The sequence below is a fragment of the Leucopleurus acutus genome (genome assembly GCF_964270905.1).
Source record: "Leucopleurus acutus genome assembly, chromosome: 13".
Lineage (NCBI taxonomy): Eukaryota > Metazoa > Chordata > Mammalia > Artiodactyla > Delphinidae > Leucopleurus > Leucopleurus acutus.
Genome location: NC_139155.1, coordinates 66,556,501 through 66,580,855, shown reverse-complemented (window position 1 = coordinate 66,580,855; position 24,355 = coordinate 66,556,501). Strand labels below are relative to the sequence as shown.

Sequence of the window (24,355 nt, the reverse complement as noted above, 5' to 3'; positions counted from 1 at the left end):
CTGACAGTTTTGGGCCCCTAAGGTGGGTCCTGGGGTGTCTTTGAGCAATGAAGTGGTTAACTTAGCTGCAGGCTTCCTGTGACAGATTTGCTAAGTAGAACCTACTCACAGAGCATCATACCCTTGATATTGTCAGCCAATTAATTCCTTAAGTACTCTAAGTTAGTAAAGTCCTGCTGATTTGATTTTATCTGTCTTTTAAGACTGATCTTTGATCATATCCCATTCCAGCTGGACTTCCTCTCCTCTCCTTCCCTCCTCCATTACTGACAGTGTGGGATCTAATTACCTCATCACCCCTTAATTTATTTATGAAAAGCCTGAGGTTAAAGAAGAGAAAGAAACTCCTGAGCCCTTCGGGACCTTCTGTAAAAGCTTGCCTTTTCCCATTCCCTCCTTTGTGCCGGATATAACCTCCTTTTGCGTCTCTGGCAAGTTGGAATTGGTCTTACTTACAATTTTAGATAAATAAACTTCCCTCCCAGGGCTGAGTGGAGGCCAGCCCTGCAGGTTAAGCCTGGCCTGCGGACTCCCGATGGATCAATCAATCTATCAACAAGAATTCATTGATCCCACAGGAAGCAGCTTTCAAAATCAGCACACAGCTCCTGGGCGTCCTGGCATCCTCTTCACAAGACACTTGGGGAAGAGGCGTCTTTTGAAATTTTAAATTCTATTATAATTATTACACAAATAATACATGGATATGTTAATCTTTTAAAAAAATTGAACGACACAGTAATATGTGGAATAACAAGTGAAAGGCTTTCTCTGCCTTTCCTTGCATCCTATCCCACTGTTAACAGTTTGAGATTGTATCCTTTTATTCAGACCATTTAACAATGCGCTTTCCGACATGTACACCTATGTAAATAAACATCTAATTTTAAAACTAACATAAATGGGATCACAACCTAGTGAAGTTCTGCTACCATTTTTTTTTTTTAAACAATATGTCCTGGACATCCTTCCAGTTAGACCACACAGATCTATGTTTTAACGGCTGAAATAATATTTCACAGCACAGAGGTACCACTATTTATTTATCCTTCACATAGTTTCGAATTTTTCAGTATTTCAAGGACCGGTTCTCTGGGAATTATCCAGTCAATCATGCATTTATTGTGGGCTCACTATGTGCCGCGCACTCTACTCGGGGTTGGGGGTAAACAAAACAAACACCTAAAAATAGTTTTGAGTGATGGAAAGGGGGCATTTTCTTTTCCCAAGAAGACAGGCTGAAAATCGGTCTCTACATCGACCCTGGAGGCCGAGGAGTCCCCCGCCGTGTCTTCCCAGCAGTGAAAGGGGCCCCAGGACCCGTCGGTGCCGGCGAAGACGGGTGGACGCCGCGAGCGCGCTTTTCAGGAAGAGGGTCTGAGAGCTGCGGGCCTGCAGCGAAGAGTCACTCATCACACACTACGTGCCGGGGGCTGGGCGCGGAGCAGGACGCGGGGCGCAAGTCCGGCGAGGCGGGGCCGAGCGGCGCGCGACCCTCGGCGCGCTCGGGGAGGTAAGGACCGGGGTGGCCTCTCTGGCCCCCATTCCCGCGGGCTCTATGACACCGCGCTGGCTCGCGGGACGGGGCGCGGTTGGCTGAGGAGGAGGAGACCACTTCACGCTATATATCTCTCAGTAAGTCTCGCGCGGAACTCTCGCGAGAAATAGGAACTACCGCGCTTGCGCACTGCTGTAGCGTCTGGTGGCTGTGGAAGGTCCGCTGGCGGGTGTCCGAAGGGAGACTGACTGTCCGTGTGGAGGCCACTGCGCCCCCCGCGACTCACCACCATGAGCAGCACTTTAGCTAAGATCGCGGAGATCGAAGCCGAGGTAATGGGCGCTCGAACACTTCGTCCGAGCGTTCCTCTTCGGCGGCGTCTCTCCTGCCTGAACTTCCCTCAGCCTCCTCAGGACCGGGCCCGCGTTCCCCGACTCCCCTCATCCCGGGCCCGCGTTCTACACCTGTGCAACTTAGTCAGTGCCCCCTTCCAGCGTTCTGCTCCTGTCTGAACATTGTTTCTCTCAGTCTTCTCTTCTTTTTATGTGAGCAACACTGAATCCTATCCCCCCACTTCTGCCCTGACCTGCTCGCGTACTTAAGTATCTTTCTTTATCGCCCCTCGAACCGCCCTCCCCTTCCCCACTCTCTACTTTGATGACCCCCTTTCCCAGAGTATTGCTCCCGGGAATATGATCTGGATGTAACTTGTCATCTGCGGTGGCTGTTGATTCCACCTGGATTGTTGTGTGATTGTATGGTCTGAAGTGCTCAGAGCTCTTTAAAATCGATTGGGGCACACCAGGTACAAGCAGTTGAAAAGGAATCAGCAGCTGAGTTTTAGTCTAATCTGTGAATGCTGATTGTAATGACCTTGGTCATGTTTCTTCTGTTTGGGCCTCAGCTGTTTGCTCTGTAATGCGGGGAATAGTCTGCGTGATGGAGAGAATGGATTTTTACTCTTTTAAGTCTGAGTTAAAATGGGTGTATTGAAGTTAGTGGGACCTAGATAAAAAACATCATTCTCTCAGAGCTGGGGGCGCATTCATTCTGGATGTTTTAACTTGTAGGAACTGCTTCTGATTTATGGCTGTGATTCCTCCCTTATAGATGGCTCGGACGCAAAAGAACAAGGCCACAGCACATCATCTAGGGCTGCTTAAGGCTCGCCTTGCTAAGCTCCGCAGGGAACTCATTACTCCAAAAGGTGGTGGTGGTGGTGGACCAGGAGAAGGTTTGTGTTTTGCTTCGACTTTCTTTTTCTTGGTATAATTTTTATTAAAGTAATAAAGGCATATGGTTTAAAAATAATTTTAAATTTTATATCAAAGTCGATTTGTGTTTCCTAAGCCTAAATTCTTGAATTGTGTTTATTTTATTCTACTGATTTCTTTATTTTTCTTTTTTTTTTTGGCCATGCTATGCGACTTGTGGGATCTTAGTTTCCTGAGCAGGGATCGAACCTGGGCCCTGGCAGCGAAAGCACCGAGTCCTAACCACTGGACTGCCAGGGAATTCCCAATTTTACTGATTTCAAAGGCAAACGAATATTCTCTAAGTGAACTGGGGTTTTATTTATGTATGTCCTGTACTGATCCAAAATAGTTTTACATTGGCTCACTGAAATATGTAAATAAATAGTCAACAAGATAAAGGAAATTAATACAAAGGGAAATGAAGGTAGAAAGAATAAGTTGAAGCCGAGAGATAAAGTTAGGATGAAAAGTAATGTCATAAAGTCTGTACACTTCTTAGAGAAGGGCCACAAATTTGGCTTTGAATTTGTTTGCAACGCACTGTAAGAAAAGAAAACTCTGTCAGTGACACAGTCCCCAGAGTTTATAAGAAAAAAAAAAGAAACCGATTTTTTAGATCAGTGGTTATATAATATTTGGGCCCTAAATACTGTGGGTACTAGAAAGGTATATAACATGTAGAGGTGTAAAGTTTTTACATCAAACACTCCATTTAATTTAAGAAAAAAAAAAATGTCATGAAGAACCTAGGGGTAAAACAGGAATAAAGACACAGACTTACTAGAGAATGGACTTGAGGATATGGGGAGGGGGAAGGGTAAGCTGTGACGAAGCGAGAGAGAGGCATGGACATATATACACTACCAAACGTAAGGTAGATAGCTAGTGGGAAGCAGCCACATAGCACAGGGAGATCAGCTCAGTGCTTTGCCACTGCCTGGAGGGGTGGGATAGGGAGGGTGGGAGGGAGGGAGACGCAAGAGGGAAGAGATATGGGAATATGTGTGTATATATAACTGATTCATTTTGTTGTGAAGCAGAAACTTAACACACCATTGTAAAGCAATTATACACCAATAAAAAAATAAAAAATAAAATAAAACCCACTCCATTAAATATTTTGAATTGCTATGGGGGAATTTTGTGTGCTTAAGCTCTACCCTAGAGATAAACTGTAAAAAGTTGGAGAAATAGGTTCTAGAGGGATAGGCAACCAGAATGTAAAAGGAATTACATGAGTCTCAACACTCCCAGGGATAACTTTCCTCCTCCTTTTTATATTTGTTGATGTTTTAGGATTTGACGTTGCCAAGACAGGTGATGCTCGAATTGGGTTTGTGGGTTTTCCATCTGTGGGGAAGTCAACACTGCTCAGTAACCTGGCAGGGGTATATTCGGAGGTGGCAGCCTATGAGTTCACTACTCTGACCACTGTACCTGGTGTCATCAGATACAAAGGTGCCAAGATCCAGGTGAGTCAGGCCTGCAGGCCAAGGAAGGGAAGAAATCAATTCTTTCATTTAAAAAACACTTACTTGGAGCTCTGTATATGCCAGGCCTGATCTTTGATCTACCAGGCCCTCAGTGTCTAGTAGAGGAGATAGCGCAGTACATAAAAACAATAATACAGTGGGATATCGTTTGTGAAAACACAGAGAAAGGAAGGACTACTTTTTCCACCTGAGGATGGAGGTGGGGGAAGGTCTGGTAAGACAGAAAAAGCTGCATGTAGAAAGTGACAATGGGGTGGGTTTTGAAGTTCAAATAGAATTTCACCAACTGGAGAATGTAAAGGACAGTTTTAAGGAGCCATAACAGTGAACAGCCTGCTGTGGTGTGAGCTTAGCTGTGGGACAGTGAGTGGTAGAAACTGAATCTGGAAAGGTAGGTTGGAGCTGAATTATGAAGGATCTTATGTGCCTGCTTAGGAAGTTGAATTTTATCTTGTACATAGCTAGGAGCCATCAGAAACTTTAATAAATACCATGATCGGACCCTTTTTATTTATTTATTTATTTTTAATTAATTTATTTATTTTTGCGGTACGCGGGCCTCTCACTGTTGTGGCCTCTCCCGTTGCGGAGCACAGGCTCCAGACGCGCAGGCTCAGCGGCCATGGCTCACGGGCCCAGCCGCTCCGCGGCATGTGGGATCTTCCCAGACCGGGGCACGAACCCGTGTCCCCTGCATCGGCAGGTGGACTCTCAACCACTGCGCCACCAGGGAAGCCCGATCAGACCCTTTTTAGAAAATAATTCTTATCTGTGAGACTTAATGAAGTTGTCATCTTCAGAAGTTCTCAGATAGATGATAGATTTAGGGCTCCCAAATGAGGAGTCCACTTGGGTATGAAAGAAGGAATGTGTAAAATGTAATGGAACACATTCTTTTTTGCTCCACAGCTAAGAAGGTAAGGTTCTGAATTTCATGGCATTTGAATCTAGACTAGAGGTTCCCAAACTTTCTAGTTCACAGCATCCTTAGTGTCTCAGCAATTATTTCCTGATAGTTTTCTGGTCCCAGTAATTTTTTATGGTGCTCCAGGCTAAAAGAAATAACCTAATGGTTCTGTTTGTTAAATAGGTAGATCCAAACAATTATTTATGTCCTTACAGCTACAGTTATTTACTAATGGGATATGGGCACTGTTGGGTACCATATAACTTCTCAAATTTTGGAATCAGATTGGATACTGCCACATGTGTTTCCTTTTCGACACCGATTTTTGTGTGGTGCTTATTTTTTACCATAGTAATCGCTGAAAAATCCAACTTCCCAAAGATTCGGATCTGATGTGGTTGAAAGCAGTGTACTAGGATCTAATGGTGAAATTGTGAGCTTCTTGGATTTAGTAGTTCCCTCAGTGCCTGACAGATAATAAGAACTGCTGTTTCTTTTGAAAATTTAGAACGCCCTGAGTGCCTTGGCACATCGTGTGGAAACTCTTGGTGTAGGTATTTGTTTTCCCTCTTGCTGAGCTACACAGTGAGTTGTGAAGTACATTCATGCTTCTTTATTATAGAATCTGAAGTAGTGAGGGACCAGTGTCCTGGTAGTATTTTCAGTGGCTTTTTTTCTTTCTGGTTAGGTATCCATGCAGATACTGTTAGGACATGTACCTTTCTAGGACTCCATGTCCAAATGTATATAGTAACAAGAATGAGGACACTTGGGCATATCTGGACCATTGCTTAATTTCATCTGGTTTCAGAGTCTTTGGCAGCTCAGAGAGTAACCTCTTTCCTGATGAGATGTTATGGCACCTCTCTCAGGGCTTCTGGGTATATCAGAATAAATAGCCACTTAACCCCTCTCTTTCCTTGTCTTTTCCTCAAAACCTTCATTTATTTCAGTCTCTTGATCTTTTCAGGTTTTTTTCTTCCTTTTTTCCATGGTACTTTCTTTTCCGTCTGTGCCCTCTGCCTCTGTTTTTCCTTCTGACTTTCTCCAGAAACCAAGTTAAGTAAGCATACTAGTAGGTGTGTTTAACTGCATTAAAATGCCCTCAAATGTTCTTTTTTTTTTTTTTTTTTTTTCAAATGTTCTTTTAAAAGGCTGTTTTGTGGCAGAGGACTCATTATCTGTGACTTGGTGGGGAATGGTGTACAAAATTAGAACCACCTAATAAGAATTATAAAGAGGTAGAGTTCTGTTTTTTTTTTTGTTGTTAGGAAAGAAGATCTTTTTAACAATAAAGGTGCCTAAAAATGGAATGGTACCTCTTGAGGTAATTAATTACTATGTCTGGAGGTGTTCAAGTAATGGCTGAACCACCACTTAACCAGGGATGTACATATGTATACATATATATGTGTATACGTATATGTGTGTGTGTATATATATATATGTATATATATAGACTTGTACCTGCTTTAATCTCTGAAGGCATTTGAGTTTGAAGTAGGTTAACATTCCAATTCTTAAAATCCTACAGTTACATGATTTGAAGAAATATTTTTTATTTTCTCATCTCTTAGTTGGTTGTAATCTGAAATTCAGAATTGTAAAGCATAGACTGTTTTTATTGGATGAAATATAGTTGCCACATTCAAATAGTTCAATGTAATTTTAAATATTTAAATAGTTTAATGTAATTTTAAATATTTCCCTCTCAAGAAAAGCTAAAGTTAACTTGCTTTTACATTTGTAGGGGCTTCAATAAATTTCTCCGCCATGTTCAGCTGCCATGGCTCTTGCTCTCTTGTCTCAGTATAAAGCCTTTTGCTGATGGAATACTTTTTTTTTATTTTTTAAAGCAGGCAGGGATTTACAAAGTGGTGGAAGTAGATTACAGAATCTTTGGGAGGGCTGAAGAAATACACTTTAGACTTAACTTCTTAGGAACAACTGATGATAGACGTTTTGTTTTTTCAGACATCTTTATTGAAATGTAATTCACATACAGTTAACTGCACAGGAAGTATACAATTTGATAAGTTTTGACATATCTATAAACTGGTGAAAATATCACCACAATCAAGATTGTGAGCATATCATCCCCAAAGTTTCCTCATGCCCCTTTCATCCTGTAGTTTACATGTTAAGAGTTTTATATAAATAAGACCATGTGTAAATATAAATGAACTCTCTTTTTGGCTGGCTTCTTTCACTTAGCATAATTATTTTGAGGTTCTCTTATATCACCCTGCTTCCCCTAATATTAGCACCTTACATAAACATAGAATAATTATCAGTAATAGATTAACTCTGGTGCAGTACTAGTCACTAAACTATAGAACTTGTTCGAATTTTTACCAGTTTCCCGACCAGTGTTCTTTTTCAAGATTCTATTTGTGATCATCCCATGTTATGTTCGGTTCTTTCTCCTATTCTCCTGCCACCTGTAATAGTTCCTCAGTCCTGTCCTTCATGATCCTGACACTCTTAAAAGAGTGCTGATTAGTTATTTTGTAGACTGTTCCTCAATTTGGATTTCTCTGATGTTTTCTTACGATTAAACTGAGGTATTATATTTTTTTGGCAAGCATACTACAGAAATGGTGGTATGTCCTTCTCAGTGCATCTTAGGGATTCATGATGTTAGTATATATTATTGGTAATATTGACCCCCATCAGTTGGTTAAAGTGGTGTCTGTGGGGTTTCTCTACTGTAAAGCTATTATCTTTCTTTTTGTAGTTAATAAATATCTTGGGGGAGATACTTTGAGAAGATACAAATCCTGTTTCACAAACTTGCCCACTCATTTTAGCATTCATCTGGATCTCATATGCAACAGTTATTACTGTGCTTCTTGCTTAATGGTGATTCTCTATTTTTCTCTTTCCTACTACATTTGTTAATTGGAATTCTATTATATGGAGGAGCTATTCCTTCTCTCCCATTTATTTATTGAATTTGTGTCATTGTGGGCTCATGGATATTTATCTTATTTTATGGATTATAATCCAGTACTACCATTATTTTATTACTCACATTGTTCCAGGTGTGACTATTAGGAACTTCTTCAGGTTGGCTCCTTTGTTCTTTCCAGAAGCCCCCATCTTTTTGTGTGTAATGCCTTATTTTTTGGTACCACATGATGTTCCAGGCTAATCTTATATTTTCCCTGCCCCAGCCCTGGAATCTGCCACTTCTGAAGGAGTGCTCGTTCCTTTTATTGGAGACAGATGTTTAGAAATCAAGATCTGGTGTGCTCATTAGCCCCCATGTAGCCTTTTAAATCAGTGTAACTAAAGTTTCCAAGTCAAGGCAGGTGTATTGAATATAAATTATGTTTTTTGAAAGAAAGGGTAGCTCAATTTAACTGGTGCCTAGCTCAATTTAACTGGTGCGTTGTATCAGTTTTAGAGGAGGTAATGTTATTTATTATGTAGTGAGGAATAGGAAGGACATTTTGAGCAGGTTCTTGAATGGAAAAGTTGAACTCTCTAAGCACCTCCTGAGTTTGTTGTTTTTCCTTGTGGTTTATTTAATGTGAAGTTTATTTCTGTAATATCAGATATGCTTATAGCAAAGACTAGTTATTGTTGTTGTTGCTGTTTTTTGCCTTGCCGCGAGGCTTGTGGGATCTTAGTTCCCAGACCAGGGATCGAACCCAGGCCCTCGGCAGTGAAAGCGCGGAGTCTTAACCACTGCACCGCCAGGGAATTCCCCAGCAAAAGCTAGTTTTAAATGATGTTTTGATAAGCTGCAGCTATATACCTGTCTGTGCATATGGATAATTCAATATTGGCCATACAGTAGTATGGCCCTTCGTATTTTCAGATTTTACATGTGCTCTTAACAGACTCTCAAGGGCTTATAACTATAGTTTGTGAATTTGAATCATCGGTGCTATGGATTTGGTTTTGATGTTCTCATCATTAAGTACATACACTGTGACTTCTGTGAAGTTTTACTTTATTGCATTTCCTGGGCAATTGAGTGGTCATTTTCAACTGGGGACACCTATCAGAGTCACCCATGGAGCCTTCTGAAATACAGATCAATATGTGAATCCTACTTTGGCCCTTCCAAATCAGAATATACAGGGATGAAGCTCAGATATCTGCTTTTTTTTTTTTTTTTTTTTTTTTGGCGATATGCGGGCCTCTCACTGTTGTAGCCTCTCCTGTTGCGGAGCACAGGCTCCGGACGCGCAGGCTCAGCGGCCATGGCTCATGGGCCCAGCCGCTTCGCAGTATGTGGAATCCTCCCGGACCGGGGCACGAACCCGTGTCCCCTGCATCGGCAGGTGGACTCTCAACCACTGCGCCACCAGAGAAGCCCCTGCATTTTTAATTGTTTTATAGGTGATTTTTATGTGCTTGCCTGATTAAGAATGGCTGCAGAAATTTTTGTGAACTGGAGGATTCACAAAGGTCTCAGGATTTATTGCTTGTGAATGTTATGATCCACTTATTATCTATAGTAAGGAATTTGTATGGAGGATCAGCCTTCTGAAAAGTGGGGGAATATTGAAAAATATTAGTGTAGAATAATGGATTAAGGCCCCCAAAATGTGGATTATAATCTTGTTTATTAAGACTGTGACTTTGGGCAAACTACTTAATCTCTATGAATCTCAACCAATATCCTTATTCACAGACTTACTAGGCATTTTGAACTAGATAAAGTATGTAAGAATCTTGCAGCTGACATTTAGTAGATGCTTAGTAAAAGTAAGATTTACACATTCATTTATAAGGAAGATTGGATTTGGATCTCCTAAATTTTGACTACTTGAGAAATAAATCATTCTATTTGATCTGTTCAGATTTATAATCAGTTTTTCCTTTTCTCTCCGTAATCTTCCAGCTTCTGGATCTCCCAGGTATCATTGAGGGTGCCAAGGATGGGAAAGGTAGAGGCCGTCAAGTCATTGCAGGTGAGTGTTCCAGGGCCACCATCCCAGGATATCATCCCTTTACTGGGTACTGTTCCTTTAGATGGGACTGTTGGGCTTGGAGTTGGTACCACAATGAAGGGCATAGTTTTAACTGACTTCTCACTGGAGTAGAATGTCGGAACTTAAAGGGACCTCAGAGAGTATCAGTCCAGATACCCATTTGCAGAGAAACACTAAGGACAGGAGAAGTGAAGTGCGTTGGTGCAGTGTTGCACTGTTGTGGCAGATTCAGAGCTAGAACTCAGGTTTCCTGACTCTCACCCATGCCTTTTCTTCTTCTTTCCTTTTTATTTGAGGTAAAATACTATAAAAGGATAATCATAGGGGAATTCCCTGGCAGTCCAGTGGTTAGGACTCTGCACTCTCACTGCCGAGGGCCCGGGTTCAATCCCTGGTCGGGGAACTAAAATCCCACAGGCTGCAAGGCACGGCCAAAAATAAATAAAGGCTAATCATAAATGGCAATAATCTGCTACCCCAGGTAGCAGATAATCTGACACCTTTAGTGTCATTCCCCATTGGCAGGTACTGACAAGTCTTCAACTGTTTCTTCTATTTCATATTTTAAAATGTTATATTGCTATTTCATGACTAATTAATTTTAGATACCATCTGTTGGTTTCATGTTATGGTAGGAAATTAGCTCTCTCATACTCCATGTCTCTTTTCCTATTCTTTCAAAGAAGTTGTATCATAATTTTTAGTTAACTCACTAGTTGTGGTATATATTATTATGTAATGACTGTCTGACTTTTGTTGTGCTGAGATAAGTCTGTGTTATGACTTGGTTTCTTTTCTGTTGAGATCTGTTTTTGAAGTTTGTTTTTCATGGAGTTAATAATTGGTTCTTGTTTTATTTTGTTTACTTTTCTGTTTGTTAATATTTTTCAAATGTTCCAATAGATCAAATGCCTATTAATCAGTAGTTTTCTAGATACTTGAATACAGTTCCAAATACAGTCTTACTGATTTCATTATCTCCCCTCAACCCTGACACTACCTTCCTTTACCCTTTGTCTTTATGCCTCAATCTGGATTGATTGCTTTCTAGACCAACACTGTCCAGTAATGGAAATGTTCTACAGTAATGGAAATGTTTTGAATTTGTGCTGTCCAATATGGTAGTTGTAGGTGTGTGTGGCTGTTGATCACTTAAAGTGTGCCTGGTGCAATTGAGTAACTGAATTTTAAATTTTATTGAATTTTAATTAATTTAAATTTGAATAGCCCCAGGTAGCTAGTGGATGCTGTATTGGATAATGCAGCTCTAGGCTTTTTGCATGGCTGTCATCCTGAGATTTTCTTTTGTGTTCTTGTGTGGGATCCCCTATTTCTTAGAGTCAGCGTCTTACCTTTTTTGGGTTATTTTCATGTTTTGCTGAAGCACATTCTTTAGAAACTTACTGAAAAAGAGTGAATGATAGGTATATTGTTCTGGTTTTTCTTTTCATGTTTGAAAGTATTTTTATTCTACCCTTAATTATTAATTTAGCTATTTATGGAATTATAGGTTTGAAGTCATTCATGGATGACTATCAGAAATATGCTAAATTAAAAGAGCCAGGCACAAAAGACTAGATTTTGTATAATTCTATTTATATGCAATTCTAAAACATGCAACTTAATCTATGGTGACAGAAAAGCAGATCAGTGGACTTCCCTGGTGGCACAGTGGTTCAGAATCTGCCTGCCAATGCAGGGGACACAGGTTCGAGCCCTGCTCTGGGAAGATCCCACATGCTGCAGAGCAACTAAGCCCGTGTGCCACAACTACTGAGCCTGTGCTCTAGAGCCCATGAGCCACAACTACTGAGCCCACGTGTTGCAACTACTGAAGCCTGTGCGCCTAGAGCTCGTGCTCTGCAACAAGAGAAGCCACTGCAATGAGAAGCCTGCATACTGCAACAAGAGAAAGCCTGTGCTCAGCAGCAATGAAGACCCAACGCAGCCAAAAATAAATAAATGAAAAAAAAAAGAAGAAAAGCAGATTAGTGGTTGACTGGGAATGGAGGGGAAGATTCATTGCAAAGGGGTATAAGGGAGCTTTTGGAGGTGATGGAAATCCTCTGAATCTCAGTTGCTGTGGTGGTTATACAGGTATATACATTTGTCATCAAACCATGTGCTTAACACTATTTTTTATAAATTATATCTCAAAAAAGTCGACAAAAAATATGCTAACTGGATAATCTTATTCTTTTAGAATTCTTACTGTTTTAAATCTTTCTGAACTTTTTCAGGAATTCAGGTTATTGCCTGGTTTGTATCTTCATCCCCAATTATTTTTCTACTAGTGTATCTAGAAGTTGACACATCCTCTAGATACACTAATAGAAAACAAAGAATACATTGCAGATTGACTTCTGGCATAAATCTTTGGAAAGCTTAAGAACTTCATGTGTGTCTGTGTATTTATAAAAAAAAAAAAAATCCTTTGTCTCTTAAGTGTTGGAACTCTAGACCACCCCCTCCCCCTTTTGGAGTATTTGAATTATGTTACCACCCCCTCCCCCTTTTGGAGTATTTGAATTATGTTCCACCCCCTCCCCCTTTTGGAGTATTTGAATTATGTTAAGTCTTTAATGAGCTTTGAAAAAAATTTTATTTTCAATTCTTCAGTGGCCAGAACGTGTAACTTGATCTTGATTGTTCTGGATGTCCTGAAACCCTTGGGACATAAGAAGATAATAGAAAATGAGCTGGAAGGCTTTGGCATTCGCTTGAACAGCAAACCCCCCAACATTGGCTTTAAGAAGAAGGATAAAGGAGGCATTAATCTCACGGCCACTGTAAGTGGAAAAGGTGATATGGGGCAGGTTGCTGAAGGGACTGGGGTGGAGAGTGGATTGTGGTACATAGACATTGACATTTGGAAATTGCCTGGCTTCTCCCAGGACTAATTGAGGTAACACAATGATGTCGTAATGACTGAGAGAGTAGGACAAGAGTTGGTCTCAGACTTACTTAACCTTTGTGACTTTATTTCTTCCTTTGGGTTATTTGGGGTGATATGGGACTAAAGACCAATCTTATGTTTGCATGAAGTAGATGGCTGCTGATATCGTCTATTTTCATTCATTCAACACAGATTTATAGAGCACCTACCATGGGCCACACATTGTTTTAGGCTTTCAGGGGGAATGGAACAGGGAGCAAAATAGACAAAAATTCCGGCCCTTAGATTCTAATGGAGAAAGTAGCAAACAAAATTAATGAGTGATTATAGTATATTAGATAATGATAAACTAAGGACAAAAGTAAACTAGGGAAAGAGGATGGAGAGTGTTGGTGGGAGGGTTGCAGTTTTTTTTTTTTACATCTTTATTGGAGTATAATTGCTTTACAATTGTGTGTTAGTTTCTGCTTTATAACAAAGTGAATCAGTTATACATATGTTCCCATACCTCTTCCTTCTTGCGTCTCCTGGGTTGCAGTTTTAAGTAGGTTGATCAGAGAAATCTTCACTGGGGTGACATGCAGGAGTGAACCAAGTGAATATCTTGAGGAAGAGCGTTTCATGTTGAGGGAACATCCAAGTGCAAGGCCCTGAGGTAGAGGGTTCCTTTGCACGTTTGAGGAACAGAAGAGTGAGCAGGCAGGAGAGTGGTAAGAAACAAAGTCATAGTATAGGGCCAAACATGCTTTTACTTTGCAGGAGATGGGTAACTTTTGGTTGGGTTCCAGTCTGTGGAGTAAAATTGATTCAGGTTTTAATGGAATCAATCTGGTTGTTGAGAACAGACTGAAATGGGTTAAGTACAGATGCACAGAACCCATTTAAGAGGTTATTGCAATAATCTAGTCAAGAAGTGATGGCTTCTTAGACCAGAGTTGTAACAGTGGAGGAGATGTGGAGTGGTTGATTGTGGAAAGATTTTGGAAATAGTTGGTAGGAATTACAGCTGGACTGGATATGGGTTGTGAGAGAAGGAGGTGATGGTGAGTTTTTGTTCTGAGCTAGAAAAATGGACTCTCATGACTAAAATAGTAGAACTTTGTGTAGAATAGGTTTGGAGAGGAGGGGAAGATCAGATGTTCAGTTTGAGATGCCAGTGACACTCAAATTAGACCTCCAAGTGTTACTGTCAAATAGGCATGTGAGGAATGATCTGGGTTGGAGCTATACATTTAGTGGTTATCAATTTTAAAGCCATGAGCTTAGCTGAGGAAGCAAATATAAATAGAAAAGAGGTTCAAGGATTGAGCTTTGTGACACCACCCTCCGTCCCCCACAATGATTAGACGCTGGGAGATGGGAAGAATCAGCAAATAAGACATCTCAGACAAAGAAGAAGGAAAACTGGAAGAGTTTGGAATCCTGGAAGCCAATTAAAGAAAGTGTTGCAGATTGGTAGAACGATCAATTCTGTCAAATGCTGCTTCTAAGTCATATAATTGAGGAATGAGAATTTCCTACAACATTTAACATTCTAGAGGTCCAGATTATTTGACTGGCATAGGTTTAAGCTGTCCTGCCCAAAAGATCTTTTCTATTATCCTGTCATAATGTTTGAACATTCTTTCTGTATTTTTGCTAAGGCTGCCATAATAAAGTACTATATAGACTGGGTGGCTTGAACAACAGAAATTTAATTCTCTTAATTTTGGAGACTGGATATCTGACATCAAGGTGTGAGCAGGACTGGTTTCTTCTGAGGCCTCTCTCCTTGGCTTGTAGATGGCTGTCTTCTCTGTCTTCATATGACCTTCCCCTCTGTGTCTGTGTCCTAATCTCCTTTTCTTGTAAGGATGTGAGTCACATTGGATTAGGGCCCACCCATATGACCTCATTTTAATTTAATTACCTCTTTAAAGACCCTATCTCCAGTCACATTCTGAGATGCTGGGATTAGGTCTTCAACATATGAATTTGGGTGGGGATGGGGACACAATTCATGCCATAGCACATTCCTTTGAGTTTGGAAAGATTTTTAGTTTTTGAGTATTTCCTACTAAAAGTCAGGTACTCTCATCCAGGATAATGGTCTTTAGAAATAAGTTTGCACCTTATCTAGGATTATCCAGGTACATCGGTAGATACTCTTAGGAGGTTTTTTTTTGCTCTCTGACCAGTCATTGTCTTCTATGCCCATTCAGTGCCCTCAGAGTGAACTGGATGCTGAAACTGTGAAGAGCATTCTGGCTGAATACAAAATCCATAATGCTGATGTGACTCTGCGTAGTGATGCCACAGCAGATGACCTCATTGACGTGGTGGAAGGAAACAGGTACTGACTAAATGTGCCTGAGTTTGAATTTGAAGCCTTGTAATGGCAACAACATTGGATTATGAATCTGGCAGACATTGATTCTAACTCCAGTTGTGCTGTTATCTTAAATAATAGTGGGCCTTGCTTTCTTTAGCTGTAAAATGAAGGGTTGGTCTTGATTGCTGACATCCTTCTTTGCTCTGCAATTTGATCATGATAATCTAATTGCTTGTTTCAGTTACTTGCTGTGAACTAGGCTATCCCCTAAGCTCTGTGTCATATGATGGTTGAAGAGGGTAGGTTCTCAATCTGCTCTCACAGAATTAATCCATCTGAGAAATCCTGTAGGCTGTTCTGAAGAACTGAGAGCAGACTGGCTGTGTCTATTTTCTCTAAGGGAACAGAGCTGAAACCCTATTCCATGAGACATTACTATTACTAGTATTTGAAATTAAATTATAATTGAAACTACTGTTAAAATTATTTCTGGCATTTTAAAATAAACTATTTATTTATTTATTTATTTATAGCTGCGTTGGGTCTTCGTTGCTGCACGCAGGCTTTCTCTAGTTGCGGCAAGCGGGGGCTACTCTTTGTTGCGGTGCGCGGGCTTCTCATTGCAGTGGCTTCTCTTGTTGTGGAGCATGTACTCTAGGCGCACAGGCTCAGTAGTTGTGGCACCTGGGCTTAGTTGCTCCACGGCATGTGGGATCTTCCTGGACCAGGGTTCGAACCCATGTCCCCTGCATTGGCAGACAGATTCTTAACCACTGCGCCACCACGAAAGTCCATTTCTGGCATTTTGAAAACAAATAAAAGCTAGTGCTTTGAGTTACGTGTTTTGGAAGTGAGGTAATTGAAGCGTGAGAAGTTGTGGCTTGCCTAATTATTAGTAACTTAGCTGCCCTATTGATTGAACATTAGGATTATGACTTTGCTAGATGTATTAAAAAATTCTTTTTTATTCTTTAAAAGTTATATTATTAGAAATATATTTACATTCTTACAGTTCATAAAAGAACTCTGGGAACTGGACTCTGAGACTTGCCCAGGGACACATGTATAGAAAGCAACAGAGCTGGGAATAAATTCATTCTTTGTGACTCCAAAGCTTGTGTTCTTTTCCACTGCAGGATGCTTTCTCAGTAATTAGTTGCATGACTAGGGACTACGGCTTGAGTTTTGTTACTTCTCAACCCATAGTTCACTTTTTGGATATTCTACCTGATTTTGGTAGGAAGCTTTTTCTTTTTTTTGGCTGACTTTCTTATGACCCCATTTAAGAGTCTCTGATCTGGGGTCCTGGGTGAGAGGGTGCTGATAATCAGACTGACAGTCTTGTCCACAGCTCCAGACTCACGTACTGTTTTTGTTCTACAGAGTCTATATCCCCTGTATCTATGTGTTAAATAAGATTGATCAGATCTCCATTGAGGAATTGGATATCATCTATAAGGTGCCTCACTGTGTACCCATCTCTGCGCATCACCGCTGGAATTTTGATGACCTGTTGGAAAAGATCTGGGACTATCTGAAACTAGTGAGGATGTAAGTCTTAGTGGATAGGGTAATATTACTGTAGGATTTAAACCAGACTGTCCTAAAATGATACCCTCTAGAGCTCATTAACATAATCTATTTTTGGAGATATAAATAAGTTAATTCCTCTCATCTGCGAGGCTATATTGAGGGCACTTTCTTCCTCAAGATAGAGGTTATCTGGGTCTGATCTCCGGGGTGATGGAGGGTTGATTTGCATTCACACATGAAACATTCCAAGAAGTAGGCAACCTCTATTCCCTCTGTGTTCTAGTTACACCAAACCCAAAGGCCAGTTGCCAGATTACACATCCCCAGTGGTGCTGCCTTACTCCAGGACCACGGTGGAGGATTTCTGCATGAAGATTCACAAAAATCTTATCAAAGAATTTAAATAGTAAGTATCGTGGGCCCATGGTGCCTTCTTTTCCCTGTGAGCCACTGGTTCTACTAATAATTCTTAGGATAGTATTATAGAAATTAGGCATCAGGAGATGCTTGCTTGGTTAGAACTTTGCAGTGTCTTCTTAAAACCATGCCAGCTTGGAGCAGGAAGAATCCTAAAAGCCTTTTCAGGTTGGGAGGGCTGACAGTACAAAGTGCTCTGACTTTCTCTTTTTAATTCGTCTTCCTCTTGGCAAACACAAAATGTTAATTCTTCCTGCCAGCATCATACTGGGCTTCACTGGGTACTGAGGGCCTCTCTAAACCTTTTGCATGAGTAAGTCCCCCTGATCTTTCTCATACTCCTCACTGCTGATACAGGTGGAATTTTTTTTTTTTTTTTGCCGCAATGTGTGGCACGTGGGATCTTAGTTCCCTGACCAGGGATTGAACCCATGCCCCCTGCATTGGAAGCGCGGAGTCTTAACCACTAGACCACTAGGGAAGTCCCGAAATATACTTCTTTTAACATCTTATTTTGAACTAATTTTAGACTTACAGAATAGTTGCAAAAATAGTAATAGAGTTTCCTTACATCCTTAACCCTACTTTCCCTAACATTATCAGCTCACATAAGCATAATACAATCATCAAGAACAGAGGTTAGTATTGGTACAATATTATTAACTAAACTATAGACCTTATTTGAATTTTAATACCTTTGCTACCAGCATCCTCTTTGTGTTTCAGGAATCTACATGGGATTTTAGCTGTTACTTCTCCCCAGTCTTCCAGTCTGCCAGTAATATTTCCTTAAGTCTTTCAGTGTCTTTGATCTTGGCCTTTTTGAAGAGTACTGATCAGTTATTTTGTAGAATGTCCCTCACTTTGGGTTTGTCTAATGTTCTCTCATGATTGAAGTGGGATTATGCATTTTTGGTAAGAATACCACAAAAATGATGATGTGTCCTCAGTTTGCATCATATCACCGGATTCATGATGTTGATGTATCTTATTATTATTTATTTTTTTAATTTTTTTTTGCGGTACGTGGGCCTCTCACTGTTGTGGCCTCTCCCGTCGCGGAGCACAGGCTCCGGACGTGCAGGCTCAGCGGCCATGGCTCATGGGCCTAGCCGCTCTGCGGCATGTGGGATCTTCCCGGACCGGGGCACGAACCCGTGGCCCCTGCATCAGCAGGCGGACTCTCAACCACTGCACCACCAGGGAAGCCCTGATTATTATTATTTTTAAATTTATTTTACTTATTTATTTTTGGCTGTGTTGGGTCTTAGTTGCTGCACGCAGGCTTTCTCTAGTTGCGGGGAGTGGGGGCTACTTTTCATTGCAGTGCGCGGGCTTCTCATTGTGGTGGCTTCTCGTTGTGGAGCACAGGCTCTAGGCATGCAGGCTTCCGTAGTTGTGGCTCGTGGGCTCTAGAGCGCAGGCTCAGTAGTTGTGGCGCATGGGCTTAGTTGCTGCGCGGCATGTGGGATCTTTCTGGACCACGGCTCGAACCCATGTCGCCTGCATTGGCAGGCAGATTCTTAACCACTGCGCCACTAGGGAAGCCTGATGTTGATATATCTTATTGATGGTAATATTTACTTTGATAACTTGGTTATGTTGGTGTTGGCTGGGTTTCTCTACTGTAAAGATACTGTTCTCTCTTATTTGATAAATGTCTTGGGGAGGTACTTTGAGACTATGAAGATCTGTTTCTCTTTAGATGTTTACCTGATGATTTTAACATCTATGGTGGAGCTTGTCTGCAACATTTATTGCTGTGTTGTTTGCTTAATGGTAATTCTTTATTTCCCTCTTTCATTTTACATTTATTTATTGGAATTCTATTGTGAGTTACAGCTAGCTCTTCTCCCCTGTTTATTAAGTTAATTCATAATTTATTTTTATTAGTATGAGCTCTTGGATATTTATTCAATGGTGTTATAATCCAATCCTGTCATTATTTTGTCACTCAAGTTGTTCCAGCTTTTTCCGTTAGGAGCTCCTTCAGATTGGCTCCTATGTTCTTTTGATAGGCTGCCATCTTTTTTTTTTTTTAAACATTTCCTTACCTTTTGGCACTACTAGATGTTCCTGATTCATAGTGATTTTTCCTACACCAGCCGTGGAATCAGTCACTTATCCAAGAAGCCTGGGTTTACAAGATCTGTGTGCTAGGCATCCTCATTGTTAGTGGGCTGTTGTTGCTTGTAAGGCCCTCTTAGCAGACAGAGTTAGGAAATGTATATAAGGATACTAACCTGTACTTACAAGTCCATCTGTATTTCTTTCTCTCTCTTGTCTTATGTATGTATCTATTTAATTTACCCATCCATCCTTATCTATATTAAGAACCATCAGTTTATTTATTGTTACCTCTGATTCCAGTTCAACACCACAGGGTTCATTTTAGCCTTCTCCTTTTTCTTATTTTAACTTCTCTCTCCAGCAGTGAGAAACGTGGCTGTCATTATCTATAATCTACTTATTTAATTCTAGTATATATAAAAAGTAGTTCAGACCTGCAACCTATAATTCTGTGAGAAATATTTTAACTAACTGAATTACAGTATTTATAAATAATTCTTTTTATCTTCACAGGCTGAAATTTTAAAAATTGTTTTAAAAACAAGAGAAAAAACAAAAATAACAAAAAAAATAAAATAAAAACAAGAGAAAATAGAAAGTAATTGTAGAAAATTAGGAAAGCATAGAAATAGTTTTTATTTTATTTAATTAATTAATTAATTTATTTTTGGCTGTGTGGCATGAGGGATCTTAGTTCCCTGACAGAGATCGAACCCATGCCCCCTGTAGTGGAAGCGTGGAGTCTTAGCCACTGGACTGCAGGGGAAGTCCAGAAATAGTTTTTAAAATATTCATACTTGTTTCTGACCCTAAGAATACTGAAAGAGTGAAGTCCTTTATTAAGCTTCACATTCCTTTTATCAAAAGTAACTATCCACACACAGGTGCTAATTTCTACTGCCCTCAAATCATTATATTTTGACACATACTTGAATCAGTGAAGGAGAATCTTGGGAGAAGTTAGACATTTTCTTTTTTCAAAATTTATAGATTTCTGGGTAGTTCCTGCCTTCCATGGTAACAGAACACTGTTCAAAGCCTCTGAATTGTAGCTTAACCAAGGAATTAAATGAAAGGGGAGAAAAATATTTTGGAGAAGAGACATATGAAGGCAAATAGAATTTTATTTGGTCACTATTTTCCTGTTTTTGATTTTAAATTATTGCACAAATAGCATTTTAACTGTCTTAATAATAAAAAAAAATTCAGCTTTAGGCCTACTAATTATGACATGTCCCTGTTGCATTCCCTTTGTGTCCTTGACCACATGCACACATCCTTTGATAATTTACTATATAAATGTTTTCTCTGTTATAAGATTTATATCTATAATTTTTATAACCATATTTTTCTTATCTTTTGCTACTTTATGTAAGTTTCTAGTCTTAATGCACAGACCTTTCCCTTTTTATTTCTTTAATCCAAAAGTAGGATTAATGATTATATGGCTTATATGTTTTGCTGCATTGCTTTCCAAAAGGGCTGAACCTGTTTACATTTTGCCATCAGCAAAATACAAGGCACTGACTCTATTGCAGGCATTGAATTTGACTGCTAAAAATTAGTTTTGTAAATTAAGATAGTAAAATGGTTACGCTGCATTTATCTTGCTTGTTAGTACATTTGAAAGATTTTATATGTATATGTTTTACTAACGGTGATGTATCAGTTCTTGTTATTTGTTTATCTGTTTTTATTTAAAAAAGTGAAATCTTGCTTAATGATTATTTTTTGGGGGGAATAAAGATTTTTAAAGCAAAGACAATATAAAAATAATATGGCCAATGTTTTCTACCCCTTGGTACATAGTTCTTAGTCTCTGTGAGGCTGGTATCAGTGTCTTGTTCACTCATTTCCATCAGTAGCACATCATACTGTTAGTATTGGAAGCCCATGGATAAAAATTACCTTCCTATATTCTAAGAAATCAGGAGACCTATCAGTTATGGCTTCTTGATAGGGAAGGAGAGTTTTCCTAGTTTGACTGAGGAAGGAGGTCCTACATTTCTTATTAGTACCCACTGATGGTTTCAATAGACCCCATAAAAAATTAGTACCCACTGATGGTTTCAATAGACCCCAAAAAACTCTAACAGTCTGTAAATAACATTGCATTTGTAGGAATCAATTTCCAATCAGTTATTTCAGGGTTTTTCTCTATTAAAAACCTATGCTTTCTCCTTTTAATTTTAAATTAGTCTTGTCATACTTCTCATTTGTATTTTTTCTCTTTGACTTTCATAAGTTGGCTTTGGAGCAAGAGGAACCACACAACTTCCGAAAATCTTTGCCACTTTTTATGTGAAGGTTCCAGTGTGCCACACTGCTTGGGAAGCTAAAGCCTTTGGGCTTTGACTGGGGACAGGGGACCTTGGATATTGCAGGCCTTTGGCTCTTAAGAGCTGGAATGCTAAATCTGAGCAGAAAGTGGCACCTAGGTAGATAGAAGCTAGGTGATTATTTACGCTAACTGTTCTTTTTTTCCTTCCATACAGCGCTCTGGTGTGGGGTCTCTCTGTGAAACACAATCCTCAAAAAGTGGGTAAAGACCATACGTTGGAGGACGAGGATGTCATTCAGATTGTGAAGAAGTGACACCATCCCCTTCACCATCTGCCAGGCCATGGCAGCTTTCTCCATGATCAAACACCTGACTCCAAGCCCCTCCTGGCTTTGGTAGCCACTGGACCAGGATACAGGGGAGGGAGATGGAGGCACCCAAATTGGAACTTCACTTGTCTTAACTTGGTGTCACCTTGTATGTTGAGCTTCATAAAGGACCTGGTAGGCCAGCGAACTATGTACAGTTCATGTGTCATTGTCAGAATTTGTTTTGAGGAGGACTGAATGAGGATGGGTATGTGTAGTGAGGCAGCTGCAGAAGGAGTACTTGGGAGCTTGGTCTTGTATGTGAAATGGGTAAAAATGTGACTGCAACATCTCACTTGATGGTTAGTTGTGAGAAACCCTTCCAACTCAGTGTGGGTTTTGGTCCTTTCAGGTGGTCTTTCCCAGATGATACTGGAGAAAGGAAGGACTTGATGTAAGTTAACTGATTATTCCCTGCAATGCTAGCCATTTTGGGAGATGGTGTAGTGTGGCGGTTGAGTAAAATACTCTGACCAGGCACATCAGGCTTTGAATGGCAGGCCCACCTCTAATTAACTGTGGAATCCTGCATAAATTACTCAATCTCTATAAGCTTTAGTTTTCTCATGTAACATGGAGATGGTAATAACACTTACCTTCTAGAGTGGAGATTCTTAGTATTAAGAGAGATGGTACTTGTAAAATGCTTACTAGCGCAGTATCTGGCATATAAGTACTTGGGGAATGTTGGCTCTTGTTTTCACTGGTTCCTTTCCTTTAGTTAGAGCACAGCTGTGTATCAGTGTTGGGCTGAAAGTTGAGCTGAACCATGGTGCCAACTGGGCGCCACTAAGTGTCTACTTTCCCATAGCCCAGCCCTTCTCCTGAACTCCCATGGCAGCCCTGGCCCCAGCCACATAACCTGAGTGAAAGCATGGAGGCAGAACATTGCAAGTGAGGCAACCAGTGTGATCAGAGCAGGTTTGTGGGTACACATATGTATGGAGGTGGGAGGTTAGGTTATAAGGAGGGGTGGGGTCAAGACTACTTGAGAGGGTACTAAGGGCATAAGTAGAGGTTTTAGACTGGAAATAAGGGATTTCCTTGATAATGCAAAATTGGCAGAAATCTTTGTGTGCTGGACTGGACTAGTGAGAATATGGGGAGAGGGAGGGAGTGGACATATAGCTATAGAGGAGAAATCTAAACTCGGTAATTGACTGGCTTGCTCTTTGGAAGAGAAGTCAAAGATTATTTCAGTATGGATTACAGGGATGATAGAGAAGGGGAGTCCCTGAGAAAATCGAGAAGGGAAACATTTAAAGGAAGACAGAGTTTGATTTTAGGTGAAGTGAGCTAGAGCTTCTAGCAGGTTGTGAGGAATGAGGATATGGGATTTTCCACATACTCAGCCTTTTCCAGTACTTGTTACTCCTATTACCTTAGTGACAGTTATTTCCCTCTCATAGTCTTCCTAGAGCCTGGGTTTAGCACTGTCCCCACAGCCAGGATATAAGCCTCTCAGGCCTGGTATCCTAGTCACTTTGCAGGGTGTAGACCTTGATATCACTGGTACATTCATGATAGAGGCCATAATTTAGAACCTACCCCGGCTCTTCAGAGAGACATTGGCTTCCTGAGCTATGGGATTTCCAGCAAGGTTTACTTTCCAGCCAGGGCATATGGGTTTTGGGGGAATCCTCAGACTCACTTTCATTGGGCAATGAAATGCCAGGATGTTGGGGAGAGAAGGATGCTGAAACCCAAGTTCATCCAAGGCCTCAGGATGTGCTTTGAACAGGCCTTGCTTCCATCATTCAACACCCTCCCCTTCCCCCATCGGTGGCCCCTGGTGTTTGAGGAGAGCATTACCCTACCCCTCCTTTCTCTCCCTTTTGGGCTCAGACTTGGGAGTTCTGGGAGAGAGGTACAGTCTTGTATTAGGAATGCTGCCTGGGGTAGGGCCACCAAGGAGGGTTATTCCTATAGCGCAAAGCTTTCTCTTCATGAACTCCCAAGACTAGAGTTGTTTGGCTGTCATAGCATGGCTTGAATTTCCTGTGAATTTCCATTTTTCTTTCCTAATCTTTTATAGCACAGCTAAGCAGACTCACTGTCCTGTGCCATTAACTAGTTAGAATGCTTTTAGCTGTGTTTCATAGCAGACGCTAACTTAACCAGCTGAAATGGAAGAAAACTTGGTCTCTCACATAAGTTTTCTGGAGCTCAGATGGGCTTATGGTAGCTGGTATGTCATTGAGGATCCAGATTCTTTCCATCAAGCTACTCTTGTCCACTGCAGTTTGTTGGCTTTGCTGGGCAGTTGGCTCCCCTCACTGTCAAAGAATGTCTGCTCAGTCCCAGGCTTTGTATCAGTATCCAGAGGATACTAAAGAGCGCTGAGTCTTTATCTTTTGGGGAAGCCATTTCCTAGAA

The 24,355-nt window shown here is 40.6% G+C and overlaps 1 protein-coding gene across 1 annotated transcript; it reads left to right on the top strand.

The window, feature by feature from the left end:
- The first annotated feature begins 1,699 nt into the window (after window positions 1-1,699).
- On the top strand, window positions 1,700-22,358 carry DRG1 (developmentally regulated GTP binding protein 1). The gene is made up of 9 exons (XM_082852636.1): window positions 1,700-1,830; window positions 2,609-2,732; window positions 4,051-4,226; window positions 10,013-10,082; window positions 12,723-12,892; window positions 15,201-15,331; window positions 16,694-16,861; window positions 17,127-17,249; window positions 21,826-22,358. Exons 1-9 carry the CDS (start codon window positions 1,789-1,791, stop codon window positions 21,923-21,925), a joined length of 1,104 nt encoding a protein of 367 aa, XP_082708762.1. The 5' UTR covers window positions 1,700-1,788; the 3' UTR covers window positions 21,926-22,358.
- The last annotated feature ends 1,997 nt before the right edge of the window (window positions 22,359-24,355 follow it).